General features: G+C 42.2%; 1 protein-coding gene across 1 annotated transcript; it reads left to right on the forward strand.

Moving 5' to 3' along the window:
- The first annotated feature begins 4,166 nt into the window (after positions 1–4,166).
- LOC146882568 (uncharacterized) lies at positions 4,167–5,018 on the forward strand. The gene has a single exon (XM_085667459.1). The coding sequence runs from the start codon at positions 4,167–4,169 to the stop codon at positions 5,016–5,018; it is 852 nt and encodes a 283-aa protein (XP_085523585.1).
- The last annotated feature ends 9,016 nt before the right edge of the window (positions 5,019–14,034 follow it).

A 14,034-nucleotide genomic window follows, 5' to 3' on the forward strand; every position in this document is an offset into this window, starting at 1 on the left:
TTAATGAGAAGAGAGAAGACAAGGAATAATACTAGCTCATGTGGTTGAGGGTACTTGACTATTATAAAGGACTTCGGTTTGAATACTATGTATGTCATTAGTGTGTTAATTTAATTATTTTATTATTTTAACAATATACAGGATCATGGGGCATGATAATATAACCTTAGATGCACATGAATTATCACAAAAAATGAGTTGGTTGAATTGGTTGTGCACTTGCTTTAAAATTGTATAGTTGTTGGTTTGAACCTTGGTTGATGCTAAATAGGATCCTTTTTTCCAAATTCTTTTCTGGCATGAATGAGAGGGATAAGAAACCCAAGCTGTCTAGAAAGTCAATTGGAAGGGTAGGAGAGGAATTGCAGAATTTTAATTACGTAAATGTTGATTGTATAAGAAGCATGGATATTTCTTATACATTTTTTCTACATTATATTGCATTTTTGGAAATTTTCTAGAAACCGCCTGGCGGGCCTTCAAATCTGCCAAGCGACTCATGTTGAAACCCCCAATTTCTAGGTTTTTGTTAAGAACCGCCTAGCGGTAGGCGATGCGTGGATATGTGGAATAGGTATTTTTTTTCATGAAAAAACGATATTTTTCTTGTTTTTGCGCAGCAGGAACCGCCAAGCGCTAGTTTTATACCGCCAGACGCTAGGTCCTTGACTTCTGGGCGTTGGGCACCATTGATATTTCTGGTCTGCACAGTTTTCGTAAAATTGCGTTTCCCAATTCGTTAATCGTCCGATTTAGCTGAAATTTTGACAACGGTTTTATAACATGTGACTCTTTAATTTGTATGGTGTGATCTTGGTTTGGATATCTGTAGTTGGAGATAAATGATACACATGATTACTGGTTTGGAAGTATTTAAAAAGCATGAATAATCTTTTTATAATTTCACGTAACTAGTGATGTGGCATGAGTTGGAAGCTTGATTGGGTTATGTTGTGAGTCTCCATGAAATTAAATGTTCCTTTGGGTTAGTCACATGTTGAGAATTGGTTTATTAGTGAATGCATATGTATCAATATAAGTTAAATTGTTGCATAACAAGTGTGAAGTGCTATAGTAATTTGCATTGATGCATAAAATCATGTGCTTAAGTTTTTAGAGTGTTGCTGCTTTATATTTGATTTGAGTATGCATTATTCATAAGTTGGAATTAAATGCTAGTAGGGAGTTAAATGGTGGAGTATATATATGAATATGTAGGGATTGATGCATATGATATGTGGTGTTCGTCAGGCGGTCTAAAACCAGGTTTCGCCAGGCGACGCGGGTGATGTGTCAGGCAGTTCTAGGTGCAGAGTTGGATTGCGCGGGAGAATATACATAGCTTTGGATGGAGGTCTTGAGACGATGATTTGCTAGGGGCCCAATTACAAGTGGAGCTTGTATTGGGGTAACACGTGATCACTAGAGGTTATAGCTAGTGGTTTTGGAAGTCCAGTGGAGTGTGCAAGATCATGACTCGTACGGATGGATTCTGGAAGATTGCCCTCCTTAGTATTATCCGACGAGTTTGGTAGTCTTGGGACAAATACGGATTGCGGTTCGTATTGGGGAACTCTACTTGGTGTTGCGGATTGTGGTCATGACAAGATCATTCCCACATGTGGACTATAGGTGGTGGCCTGTAGTCGGAGGAGCGAGTAGACACTCGTAGTAGCAAGTATTAACCAAAGTAACCATCAAAGGGTGTAGAATCAAGAGGCATGCAGAGGAATATGTGCATGTTGGGCTCTAAGGGTTGTAGTCATCAAAAGGTGTTAAGTTATCTTCAAAGGCTTTGGATGAATACCTTAAGGATGGACTTTGCTAGAGCATTCCTTGAGTTGTGGCTTGGGATGGAGGGTAAACACATGGTATTCCTTGAGTTGTGGCTCGGAATGACGGAGGGTACCGTTGTGAGTGTGCGAGTTGTGGCTCGTACAAATGGTCTCCACTTGATTGAGTAGTCATGGGTTATGGCCAATGATTTTGTCAATCTTGTCTCGAGAGTATGAATTGTGGTTCATATTGGGAGCACCACCTGGCGTTATGAAGTGTGGTCTATAATATGTTATTCCCGCACATGTTTCTATGTGTTGTGGCTCGTAGATGGGGGAACCACGAGTTGTGGCTTATGGAAGCAAAGGATATCTTAAGGTCATCATCGGAAGATGTAAAAAGTGGATAAACATGGTGGTGGCCATGTTTTAGGGAATTGACTAGGCTGCCTCGGTGGTCGTCAAGGCGAACACACGACCCGATGCTCTAGGCTGCTCCCCAAATGGTTTCTTCGCTGGCGCACCTCCAACTGGTTTCTTGTTAGGGCAGTGACGTGTCAATATTAAATTCCTGAGTCTAGAAAGCATGCATTTGTTTTTCAGATATGCTACATTGTCCTGAAGAAACTACATTTGTCATTGGATTTAACCTTAATTTGATGTGGTTTTGGTACCGGTCACCCCCCCACTTTGATACCATTAATGGGTTATTCTTATATGAGTTGGTCATTGAGAGATTTTGATTCTATAATGACACCACTTTTAACCCAAAATCTTAAAGCAATGGGTTTATAGGTCTTTCATCTGATATAGTGTTTAATTTTGTCTTTTCTATCAAATGTGGTACTTTGACTCATACTTAGGTAATTCCCAACACTCTGTGATTTAAATTTTTGTTTCATGGGGTACAATGTGAGAATGAATACCATTTAAAAGGATCTTATTTTAACTTTTATTATTTATTTTCGGATCAGGCATGTTTCTAGGTATGTGCCAATTTAAAATCCACAAGATCATCCCAACATTAAGCATGTCACCATGCTAACACATAATTAAAAAAATCATGTCATGCTTGCTTCCAACTATTGCTCTGCTTTCTATAAAACAATTAAGGATCTTTAAGATTTAAGATTCTCACACAATAATAAGAGATCTTGTGAGTATGCGTTCTTCAATTTGAAATTTGTACGCTCTCCAACCACCTCTTTCCTAATTAATCTCTTTGTCTTTCTTTCTCAAGTTAGATTACTAGGTATGTCGTTAGCAATTCCAATATTATGCTAGTGGGGAGTGGGTAGTACCAGACTTTTGGAGAATTCTAGTGATTCTATTTCTAGGATATTAAAGGTGATTGGTGAGGTTATTAGAGAGAACAAGGATACCCATGTAGAGGAGTTGGTGAAGGATTCTCTGCCTCTGAAGGTAGAGTACGGTTGGGTTTATGAGGAGGTTCGGGCAGCTTTGTCCAAGTTTTGTCGGTTGAAGTTATTGGTATCCTAGTTAAATAATATTTATACTTTTGATTAGGAGTGAGTCGTGATATCGTCTCTCTAAAGAGGGTCAGTGCAATTGACCATGTATGTCATGGTCGTAAGGGAAACCATGAGGAGTTCTTCTATGTTTATTTGTCCTTGCTTCTATGGCTACAAGTCCACCTACCCTTCGATGTGTTCACCATGGTTGTGTTCCTCCTTCTCAATGTTGCTTCTACGCAACTCCATCCTAACAGTTCAGGTAGGTTACAAGCTTTCTGGCTAGTTTTGAAGCTTTATACTTGTCTCCCACCCTTGATAGTTTTCTCTTCTTCTACGTGACCCAAACCAAGGGTTTGGTGAAGTGGTTCTCTTTGAGGGAGGTCGAACTGTCAGTCCTTCAAAAAGTTAAAGATAGTTTCTTTAAGGTTGCGCCAACTAAAGCTAGGAAGTCTTACTTTTATGATGATGGTGGTCGACTAAAGTTCCTTTTTTATTGGATAATCGAAGTGCCAAAGAGCTCGTTGTTTGTAGAGAGTAGGCAGATAATGGACGTGTTGGAGTAATTGCCCAGGAGGATCTTGGCTAGAACATAGTGCGATGTTTCCTTTCGCCGAATCCGGCGAAGGATGTATGCGGTGAATGTACTTTTTGTTATGCTTTTGTGTGATTTGGCTAATTTAAAGCACTTATACTTTTGCAGCTTACATAGCTCAACATGCCACAAAGGTGGGTGAGGAGGAGGATATTTTTGCCATGTTAAGAAAGTAAATGGCCAATGTTGCTTAGAAAGATAGCAAGCACACGTCTCTAATTTGACTATGCTAATGGTGGAGACGCACAGCTAGAGACTATTGTGAAGAGGCCGACCCCTTTTAAGCAAAGAGGGAAAGGTAAATACCAGAGCCAATTGAGAAAGATGTCCAAGGCTGGCTCCCTAGGCCCGTTTGCTATTGTTTCTAAGCTTGGCGGCTTGGGCAATCTTTGCCTTCGCTTGAGGAATAGTATTGAACTTAATTTGACAGGTAACTTAGTGCAAACTACTTGTTTACTATTTGATCACGAGGTTGTTGTGTTGTATGACTCAGGAGCTACCCATTCATTCGTATCCAATAAATGCGTGAGGAGGCTCGGTCTAGTGATGCGAGAGCTGGCGTGCGAGTTGATAGTTGCGACACCAGCGTCTGGCGAGGTATCCACTACGTGTATTTGTGTGGGATGCCCTATGAAGGTGGTAGGCCGCAAGTTCAAGGTGACTCTCATCTGCTTGCTAATGGAAGGGTTGGACGTGATTCTGGGTATGGATTGGTTGGCCAATAACCATGTTGTGATCGATTGCGAACAATGCATAGTGGTATTTCCATATGCAGAGGGGCTGGAATTGATATCATTGAACCAGGCAGTGAGAGAGATTGAAGTTGGAGCTACTTGTTTTATGATAGCGGCCCAGGCAGAAAAGAAGAGCACCGAGGAACAAATTAGTATGATTCCAGTGGTCGATGAATATGGGGATGTATTTCCATATGAGATACCTGAGTTGTCGCCGAGTAAGGATGTGGATTTCACTATTAATCTCATTCCTGAAGCTGGTCGAGTGTCCATGGCACCGTATCGGATGGCGCCAGCAGAATTGGCTGAGTTGAAGAAGCAGATTGAAGATCTGCTTGAGAAGAAGTTCATCAGAGCAAGTGCATCACCGTGGGGATCACCGATGCTGCTAGTGAAAAAGAAGGACGACAGCTCCAGATTGTGTGTCAATTATCGTAGTTGAATAAGCTGACTATAAAGAATAAGTACTCGTTGCCCAGAATCGACGATTTGCTGGATCAATTGAGGGGAGAAGCTGTGTTGTCTAAGATTGACTTGAGGTCTAGATATCATCAGATCTTAGTCAAACCAGATGATGTGCAGAAGACAACATTCAGGTCTCGCTACGAACACTATGAGTATGTGGTGATGCCGTTTGGAGCGACAAATGCTCCGACAATTTTCATGCACTACATGAAAAGAATATTCTGGCCGTATGTAGATCAGTTTGTCGTTGTATTTATTGACGACATACTGATATATTGTGAGAGTCGAGAAGAACATTCAGAGCATCTACGAGTGGTTCTGGAGGTTCTCAAAGAGCATAAACTGTATGGGAAGCTGTTGTTGTGTGAATATTTGCTGGATGAGGTACAATTCTTGGGGCATGTAATCTCAACCCAAGGAATAGCAGTGAACCCAGTGAAGATTGACACAATGGTGAAGTGGGAAAGACCACAGACAGTTACTGAGGTGAGGAGCTACTCATGATTTGGAATTAGCTGTAGTGGTATTTGCCCTTAAGACTTGGAGGCACTACTTGTATGGTTCACAGTTCCAAGTGTTCAACGATCATAAGATTTTAAAGTACTTATTTGATTAGAAGGAGCTGAATATGAGGCAAAGGCGTTGGATGGAGTATTTGAAAGACTACGATTTTGAGCTTCTATACCCGACAAAGCTAATGTCGTTGCTGATGCATTGAGTAGGAAGACGGTCCACATATTTGCTATGATGGTGAAAGAGCTAGAGCTGATAGAAAAACTGTGTGACATGAACTTGGGTTTACACATGGGTGTAAATCATATTCAGTGTAGCATGTTGCGAATCACCAATGAGTTCCTAGACGAGGTGCGGGTGGAACAAGGAAATGATCGGGAACTACAGCATATCATTGGTGAGTTGGGCACTAAGACGAGAAAAAACTTCAAGATGGGTAAAGACGGCATCCTACACTTCAGGAAGAGGGTTTGTGTACCTAGAAGTGTAACATCCCGGTACGATATTACTTAAAAAATAAAATAAAAAAAATAAAATGAAATAATTTTCCTCATTTATTATTAAACCACTTCCCAAAACGCGGGAAATTTTAAAACTTTAAAGGTGAATAATCGCTATCAATAGTGATATTACTCACAATTCACGTTTACAGTTCATAAGTCCAAAGTAAAGAAAATTGTATCAAAGTACATGAAAATTAAATAAAGCAGTTATAAAATCCCCTCGTATTCTGCGTCAACACTCCGCCACTATGCGTCTCCTGGTTCACCTGAAACATCATTTGCTCCCGGATAACAAGTTATCCGATCATCGCCACACACACACGGATAAGGTGAGCTATGCACATATACATAAATAAATACGAAATAAATCCCTGCCAATAAAATAATTATTTATTCATTTATTTCCAATATCACCCACTTTCCCACACTCATCACCAATATGAGTTCATGCATGTATTCTAAATCTTGGGACTTCCTGTGCTCCCACGACCCTCCTCACTCGTGGTCCAACCTACAAGCCTATCCCGCTTGTAGTCTTGCTTCACGGACTCTCACGCCCGTTCATCTGAACTCCTCGCTCATACCCGGACACGTATACCCGCCTTTCCTACCATGAACTCCCTCGCTCATAGCATTCTCAAGTTGAGCATAAGATGAACTCCCTCGCTCACTTATCCCAACGAGAGTACCTCCGGTGAACTAAACTGTTCACGTTCCGCATGCGGTCCACCCATCTCAAACTCCTCGTTCGCGACTCAATCCAAGCACATCCCAAAATCCTATGGACTTAGTCCTTCAAGACCAAACACCACAAACACAAGCATATAATTCCTATACTTTAGGAAATAGCAGCAAACTAGCTCAAACAACACACATAAACATAGAATTCGTAGCATTCTCGCTTAAGCTAGGGAACTTCGCCCAAGCTAGTCCGTAAGTCTCGCTTAAGTTAACCCACCTCGCCTGAGCGAGTGTGAAATTTGCTCAAACACACAAACCTCCTTTCATGGACGAGGATTCGCGCTCAACATACACAGGTCTCATCGTGACCTCGCTTAGGCGAGCCATTCTCGCCTGAGCGAGTGAACATGTCGCTCAACCCCAAACTGGGTCGCGTAAGCGAAAAGCTCGAACCAAAACCCTGAACAAACTTCTGCAATTCTCGCCTAGGCGAGAGGGAGTCGCTTGAGCGAAACTTGTAGAGTTTCGTCTCTATTCATGCACACAATTCACCAAAACCATGCCAAAATACAATTTAATCACTCTGATTCCATTTATTTCAATAATCAAACCATATGAACATGCTTTATATCCATTTAAACTACCAAAACACAAGGTTTAGGCATCCATAACCATTCAATACCAAAAACCCTCATTCCCAAGACATATAATGCATAAAAGGGTTTTGCAACTTAAAACCACCAAGTCAATTCTTACTTTGATCCCACAAACAGGAATTCATAACACTTATAATTCAATTGAGAAGGCAATGACACAGAACCATACACAAATCATGTAATTTACACGCACAAAGGACAACTCCCCTAACCTGGAATTCTTGATTAGAATTGGGAAAAAAATGAAAGTTCCTTGGTTCACCAATGTTTTGCTTCAGCCTTTTGCACACCCAAAACTCCCCTCTCACTCTCTAATCTCGTTCTCCTTTCAAAGATCAATTATCAGCACTGCCAAAACCCTTATTTTGCCCCAAATTGGCCCTTTTATATGTGTCTAAATAATGGTTTTAATTGCTAAAACGCAAATAAGCTTAATGATGTGTTTTATTTCCATTCAAGGGTAATTACTAATGTTTTATATTATTTTTTTCCAGCCCCTTGGCTGCTCCTGCTAGGTCTTCACTGCCCTTTCGCATTCAAGTCAAAGCTGCTTCTCATAAAAAAAAAAGGATTAATTCTTATCTATCAAGGTTTGAACCCATGACCACTCACTCATAAGACCAATGCACCACCATTATGCCAATTCATATTTTGTGATAATTATTACAATCCTATGATTATACTATCACTTAACAAGCCAAAACATATTATCAAAATAATAATAAATCAAACAACACATAATTGGCATACATAGGACTTGAACCTAAGTCCTTTCACACAACCAAAGTAATCTTAACCACTTGAGCTAATACTTTTCCATGTTATACCAATAAACATTTAATGACATCAAAGTTCCCACCACCCACATTTATTAATTAATTATTTAATTAATTAATTAATTTCCACGGGTCTTACAAGAATCCCTGTACTGAGAAAGATGCTCTTGGAGGAAGAGCATAAGAGTCGTCTTAGCATACACCCAGGTATGACAAAGATGTATAAAGATTTGAAGGCGACTATCTAGTGGAATGGTATGAAAACTGATGGGGCAGATTATGTAGCATCTTGCTTAGTGTGCCAAAAAGCGAAGATCGAGCATCAGCGGCTGGGTGGTACGTTGGAGCCTCTTAATATTCCTTAGTGGAAATGGGACAACATTTCCATGGATTTTGTTACACACCTGCCAAGGTCAGTGAGAGGGCATAATTCCATCTGGGTAATAGTGGATAGACTGACGAAGTGCGCTCACTTCCTGCCAATCAATCAGAAGATGTCTCTAGATAAACTGGTAGAGTTGTATGTCAAGGAGATTGTCAGGTTACATGGTGTGCTTGCAAGTATCATATCAAATAGGGATCCGAGGTTCTCATCAAGATTTTGGCAGTTACTGCACAACACCTTGGGCACTCAACTAAGAATGAGCTAAGCATATCATCCTCAGACAGATGGGCAGTTTGAGAGAACAATACAGTCCCTGGAGGACTTACTAAGAACATGTGTATTGGATCACCTAGGGACGTGGAGTGATATGTTGCCACTAGTGGAGTTTACTTATAACAACAACTACCATTCTAGTATAGGGATGACACCATACGAGGCACTGTATGGCAGGAGATGTCGGACACCATTGTGTTGGCAGCAGGATGGAAAGTTTTTGGTGCTTGGGCTAGAGTTTTTACAGCAGACTACTGAGAAGGTAAGGGTGATACAGGATCGAATACGTGTAACTCAGAGTCCGCAAAAATCCTACGCAGATAAGAGGAGAAAGCCGCTTGAGTTTGAGGCAGGTGACCATGTGTTTCTCAGGGTTACACCTACAGTAGGTATTGGGATAGCACTGAAGTCGAGGAAGTTGACCCCTCGATTCATCGATCTGTATCAGATTACGAGGCAGATCGGACCAGTGGCGTACGAGATTACTTTGTCGCCTCACTTAGCAAATCTGCACAACGTCTTCCATATATCACAACTTAGGAAGTACATGGCAGATCCTACTAAAGTGCTGGAGCAGGATGATGTTCAGGTGCGCGAGGACTTGACTACGGGAGTCGGACCGGTGAGAATCTTGGATTCCCAAGTCAAGCAACTCAAAGGGAAGGAGATTCAAACTGTGAAGGTTCTCTAGGACGAGGCAACCCGGGAGATGACTTGGGAGATGGAGGATCTCATGAGGAAGTATTATCCTCACCTATTTGCTGGTAAGTCCTATTTTCGAGGACGAAAACTTTCAAGGTGGAGGGAATGTAAGAACCGTGAAAATTAATTAATTAAATAAATAATTAATTAAGAAATGCAGGTAGTGAGAGCCTTTATGGCATTAAATATTGATTGGTGTGATGTGGAAAGGTATTAGCTGAAGTGATTGAGAGTACTTTATTGTGTGAGAGAACTTGGGTTCAAGTCCTATGTATGCCACTTTTGTGTTTTTTGATTATTATTTATTTTAATAATATGAATGAATATGTTGAGTGCTAACATAATTATACAATTATGTGAATTATCACTAAAGATGAGTTGGTTGGATTTTTGTGTATTGAATTTGGCATTGGAATGGTCATGGGTTCAAACCTTGGTGAGCTAGATTTAACTCTTTTTGCTTAAAATTAGTTGTGGGCTGAATATGAAAGGGTGGAGAAAACCCTAGCAGTAGGGGCAAGCCAAGGGGTTGAAAAACAATCAAATAATGGCCCTTGAATAGCAATGAAATCCACAATAAAACTAGTTCTCGTTTTTTTTTTGCATTAACCCACATTAAGACATCCTTTAAAAGGTAAATTCAGGTGAGAAGAGGGGTTTTGGCATATATGATTGTGGCCTAGGTAAAGGAATACGAAAATTTAGAGTGAATTGTGAGGTTTGAGGAAATTGAGAGCTGAATTGGGAAAGAATCAAAGAGGGGACATTGGGGTTCAAGGGGAAACGAGTAATTCAAACACTAGGCAAAGGAAAATCTGAGGTTAGGGGAGCTGAACCCGTAATATTATGCTTTTGATCATATTGCATGAATTTGATGATTATATGCTATGGGTTTTGTGTTGCATGTGAGGTGAATTTGGGGTTTGGGTGTTTTGGTATTGTTTTATTGAGATTCTTACCTAATTGCATGAACATGATGGATTTCTGTGCTGAGTATGCTGCTATTGTATAAATTTGGAGTTTGGGGGCCTATATTGCATCTAAACTATGCTTATATTGTTGGTACCATGTTTTCAAACTGAATTGGTATGAATTGGGTGTGTAAGTTGGGTACATTTGCTGTTGTTGCGTGCGTTAAACAATGCCAACTTCTGCAACTCTTGCTCAAGTGAGCCAGGCTCGCCTATATGAGATTTGCAAAGACTCGAGTGCAAGTTCTGCTTGAGTGTCTCGCTCAGGCGGGGAATTCTGGCTTTGGGCGACAGACCATCTCGCTTAGGCGAGTGTGTCTCGCCTAAGCGAGAACTCGTGAGGGTTGGTTTTTCTGCTCAAGCATCTCGCTCAGGCTTGAAGCTTTGTGGTGGACGAGGAACGTCTAGCTCAGGCGAGAGACCCTCGCTTAAGCGAGAGCACGGGAGGTTATGTGGTGTTATGTTAACTCGTCGCCTAGACGAGGCGCTTTAAGTCTGGGCGAAGTATGATCTCGCCCAAGCGAGGAGGAGCTCGCTCAAGCGAGATTTCGTGGACTATGGGGCAACATGCTCGCTCAGGCGAGTGGGTCTAGCTTAAGCGAGAATGGAGTGGGTGTTTGGACAAAGGCTTTTAGCCTAAGCAATTAAGAGTGCAATTGTGTGTTTCAGACAAGTGATACTACTGTGTTGGAGTGGATATGTGTGAATTGGGATGAGTGGTCTATAAGGCTTCTAATATATCTTAGAGGTGGACTTGTTGGTGTTCCTTGAGTTGTGGCTCAGAACGTATCCTTGAGTTGTGGCTCAGGATAGGGGATATGCATGTGGCATTCTATGGGTTGTGGCCCGGAATGACTTCCCTTGAGTTGTGGCTTGGGAAAGCGGATGAACACGAGGAACTCTTAAGTTGTGGCTCGGGTTAGTGAGTGTTCTCGGTGTGAGTGTGCTGGTTGTGGCCAGTACGGATGGGTCTAGATGGATTGTCCTCCTCAGTGATTTGCTAACGAGTTGGATAGTCCTGGGATGTTACGGACTACGTTCGTATTTGGGAACTCCACCTGGCGTTACGGTGTGTGATCCGTAGCATGGTTTCCTGCACGTGCTCTATCGATTATGGCCGATAGGTGTGGCAGCAAGACATCTTGAGGTACTCTCTAGAAGATGTAGAACACAGGTAACATGGTTGTGGCCATGTGAAAGAAAAGGATGAGGTTCCTTTGAGGTGAAATGATATCATACATGGTTGTGGCCATGTGGGATGAAAGAAGATATTTTTTTTCTTTTGATGTGTTTTGTTTTATGTTTATATAATATATATGTGATGATTATATTAGCTCATCCTATCTGCTTGTGTTTGGCGATGATCGTGTACGCAGTACACATGAGTAGATGATATTGCAGGTGGAGCTGGTGAGACTTAGAGTTGTAGCGGGGCTATATGGGGAGAAGATTTTACCATAGTTTGTACTGTTTGTATTTTATGGATTTTGTAAACTCTTGGACTAATGTAGTGTGGTTTTCGTATCTATTCTCTTTTGTGAATTGAGAATTTAGATGGTTATTATTGTAATAAGTTTTAAATTTCTCGTATTTTGGGAAATGATGCTTGATTTAAAAGGAGTCACTTAAATTTTCTTTATTATATTATTTAAAAATCAGTAATATTCGATAGGGATGTTACATTTGGTATCAAAGCAAAGGTTTTTCAAAATGTTTTTGGGGTCTGTGGGGAGTGAGCTTATTGTGTTACGCTTGCGTGACTGTTTGATTTATATTCTTGTGTTACTTTGTCTTGTTTAGTCATGACTTAAGCTATGTGATTTGAACAGCTGAAAATGTGGCGTGCACAGGCTGTGGCAAATAGGAGGAAGAGGAATAACACTGGGGCTGATGAGATCGCGCATGCGATACACCGGATGGTGGATGTGATGCAGCCCATTGCAGCGCAGCCTAGAGCCGTGGTAGCACCCACTCGACCCGTGACGATGGAGGATTTTATGAGGCACAAGCCCTCAAAGTTCACGGGCAAATCCACTCCTGATGAGGCAGTTGCTTGGCTTAGAGAATGTGAGAAGATCTGTAGGGTGATAGAGTGCACTGATGCACAAAAGTTGTCTTTTGTCACCTTCTTGTTGGTGGCAGATGCAGAATACTGGTGGGTGGGCATGCAGCAGTTGATGGAGACTCGTGAGGAAGCAGTGATGTGGACTTCCTTCAGGATGAGGTTCCTAGAGAAATACTTTCCAAACAGTGCGAAATATAAGAGGGAGGCAGAATTCCTCACGTTCCAACAGGGGAACCTGACTGTGCAAGCATACACAGACAGATTTGAGTACCTAGCGAGGTTTTATTCGCCCACTAGTGGAGATGCAGAAAATATGAGGATGGACGGAAACATGAGTTGCGTCGATTCATAGTACCACTGCGGATCAGGGAGTTTCCCGTCTTGGTAAAGCAGGCCAATGCAGTTGAGCAATTGGAGATGGGGCCCAACAGAGTAGCTCGACCTTAGAAGAACACCACCTATTCACGGTAGTAGAAGAAGCTATATGACAAACCATAGAGTTCAATCAAGAAACTATAGTGCTATAACTGTGGTGGATAGCATCTCAGGAGGGATTGTCCAAAACCCTCAAGCAGCTTTGGTGGGGGTAGTAGCACTGACAAGTGCTATGTTTGTGATCAGACGGGGCATTTCGCACATCACTACCCTAACAAGAAACCAGTTGGAGGTGCACCAGCGAAGAAACCAGTTGGGGAGTGTAACACCCCTAGCGCACCACGCCCAGAGCATGTCAGGTTACTACAGCCCGATGCACCCCAACCCCTCACCCTTCTCAGTCCATTCATACTGGGTGGGTTGTTGCCAGTGGGAATCGAACCCACAACCTGACCTTTAACACCCCTGGCACACCAGCAGATGCTACCAGTTGCGCTGCAGCACAACTGGTAGCATCTGCTGGTGTGCCAGGGGTGTTAAAGGTCAGGTTGGGGGTTCGATTCCCACTGGCAACAACCCACCCAGTATGAATGGACGGAGAAGGGTGAGGGGTTGGGGTGCATCGGGCTGTAGTAACCTGACATGCTCTGGGCGTGGTGCGCCAGGGGTGTTACAGGGAGCGGCCTAGAGCACCAGGTCGTGTGTTTGCCTTGGCAACCACCGAGGCAGCCCAGTCAGGTAACTTATTGCAGACTACTTGTTTATTGTTTGATCACGAGGTTGTTGTGTTGTAAGACTCAAGACCTACCCATTCATTCGTATCCAATGAATGCGTGAGGAGGCTCGGTCTAGTGATACGAGAGCTGGTGTGCGAGTTGATAGTTGCAACACTAGCGTCTAGCGAGGTATCCACCATGTTTGTTTGTGTGGGATGCCCTATGGAGGTGGCAGGCCGCAGGTTCAAGGTGAATCTCATCTGCTTACCAATGGAAGGGTTGGATGTGATTCTGGGTATGGATTGGTTGGCTAGTAACCACGTTGTGATCGATTGCGGACAACGCAAAGTGGTATTTCCAGATGCAAAGAGGCTGGA

The sequence above is a fragment of the Vigna unguiculata genome, chromosome 10 (genome assembly GCF_037176805.1).
Source record: "Vigna unguiculata cultivar grain cowpea cultivar isolate G323 ecotype 2 chromosome 10, ASM3717680v1, whole genome shotgun sequence".
Classification (NCBI taxonomy): Eukaryota; Viridiplantae; Streptophyta; class Magnoliopsida; order Fabales; family Fabaceae; genus Vigna; species Vigna unguiculata.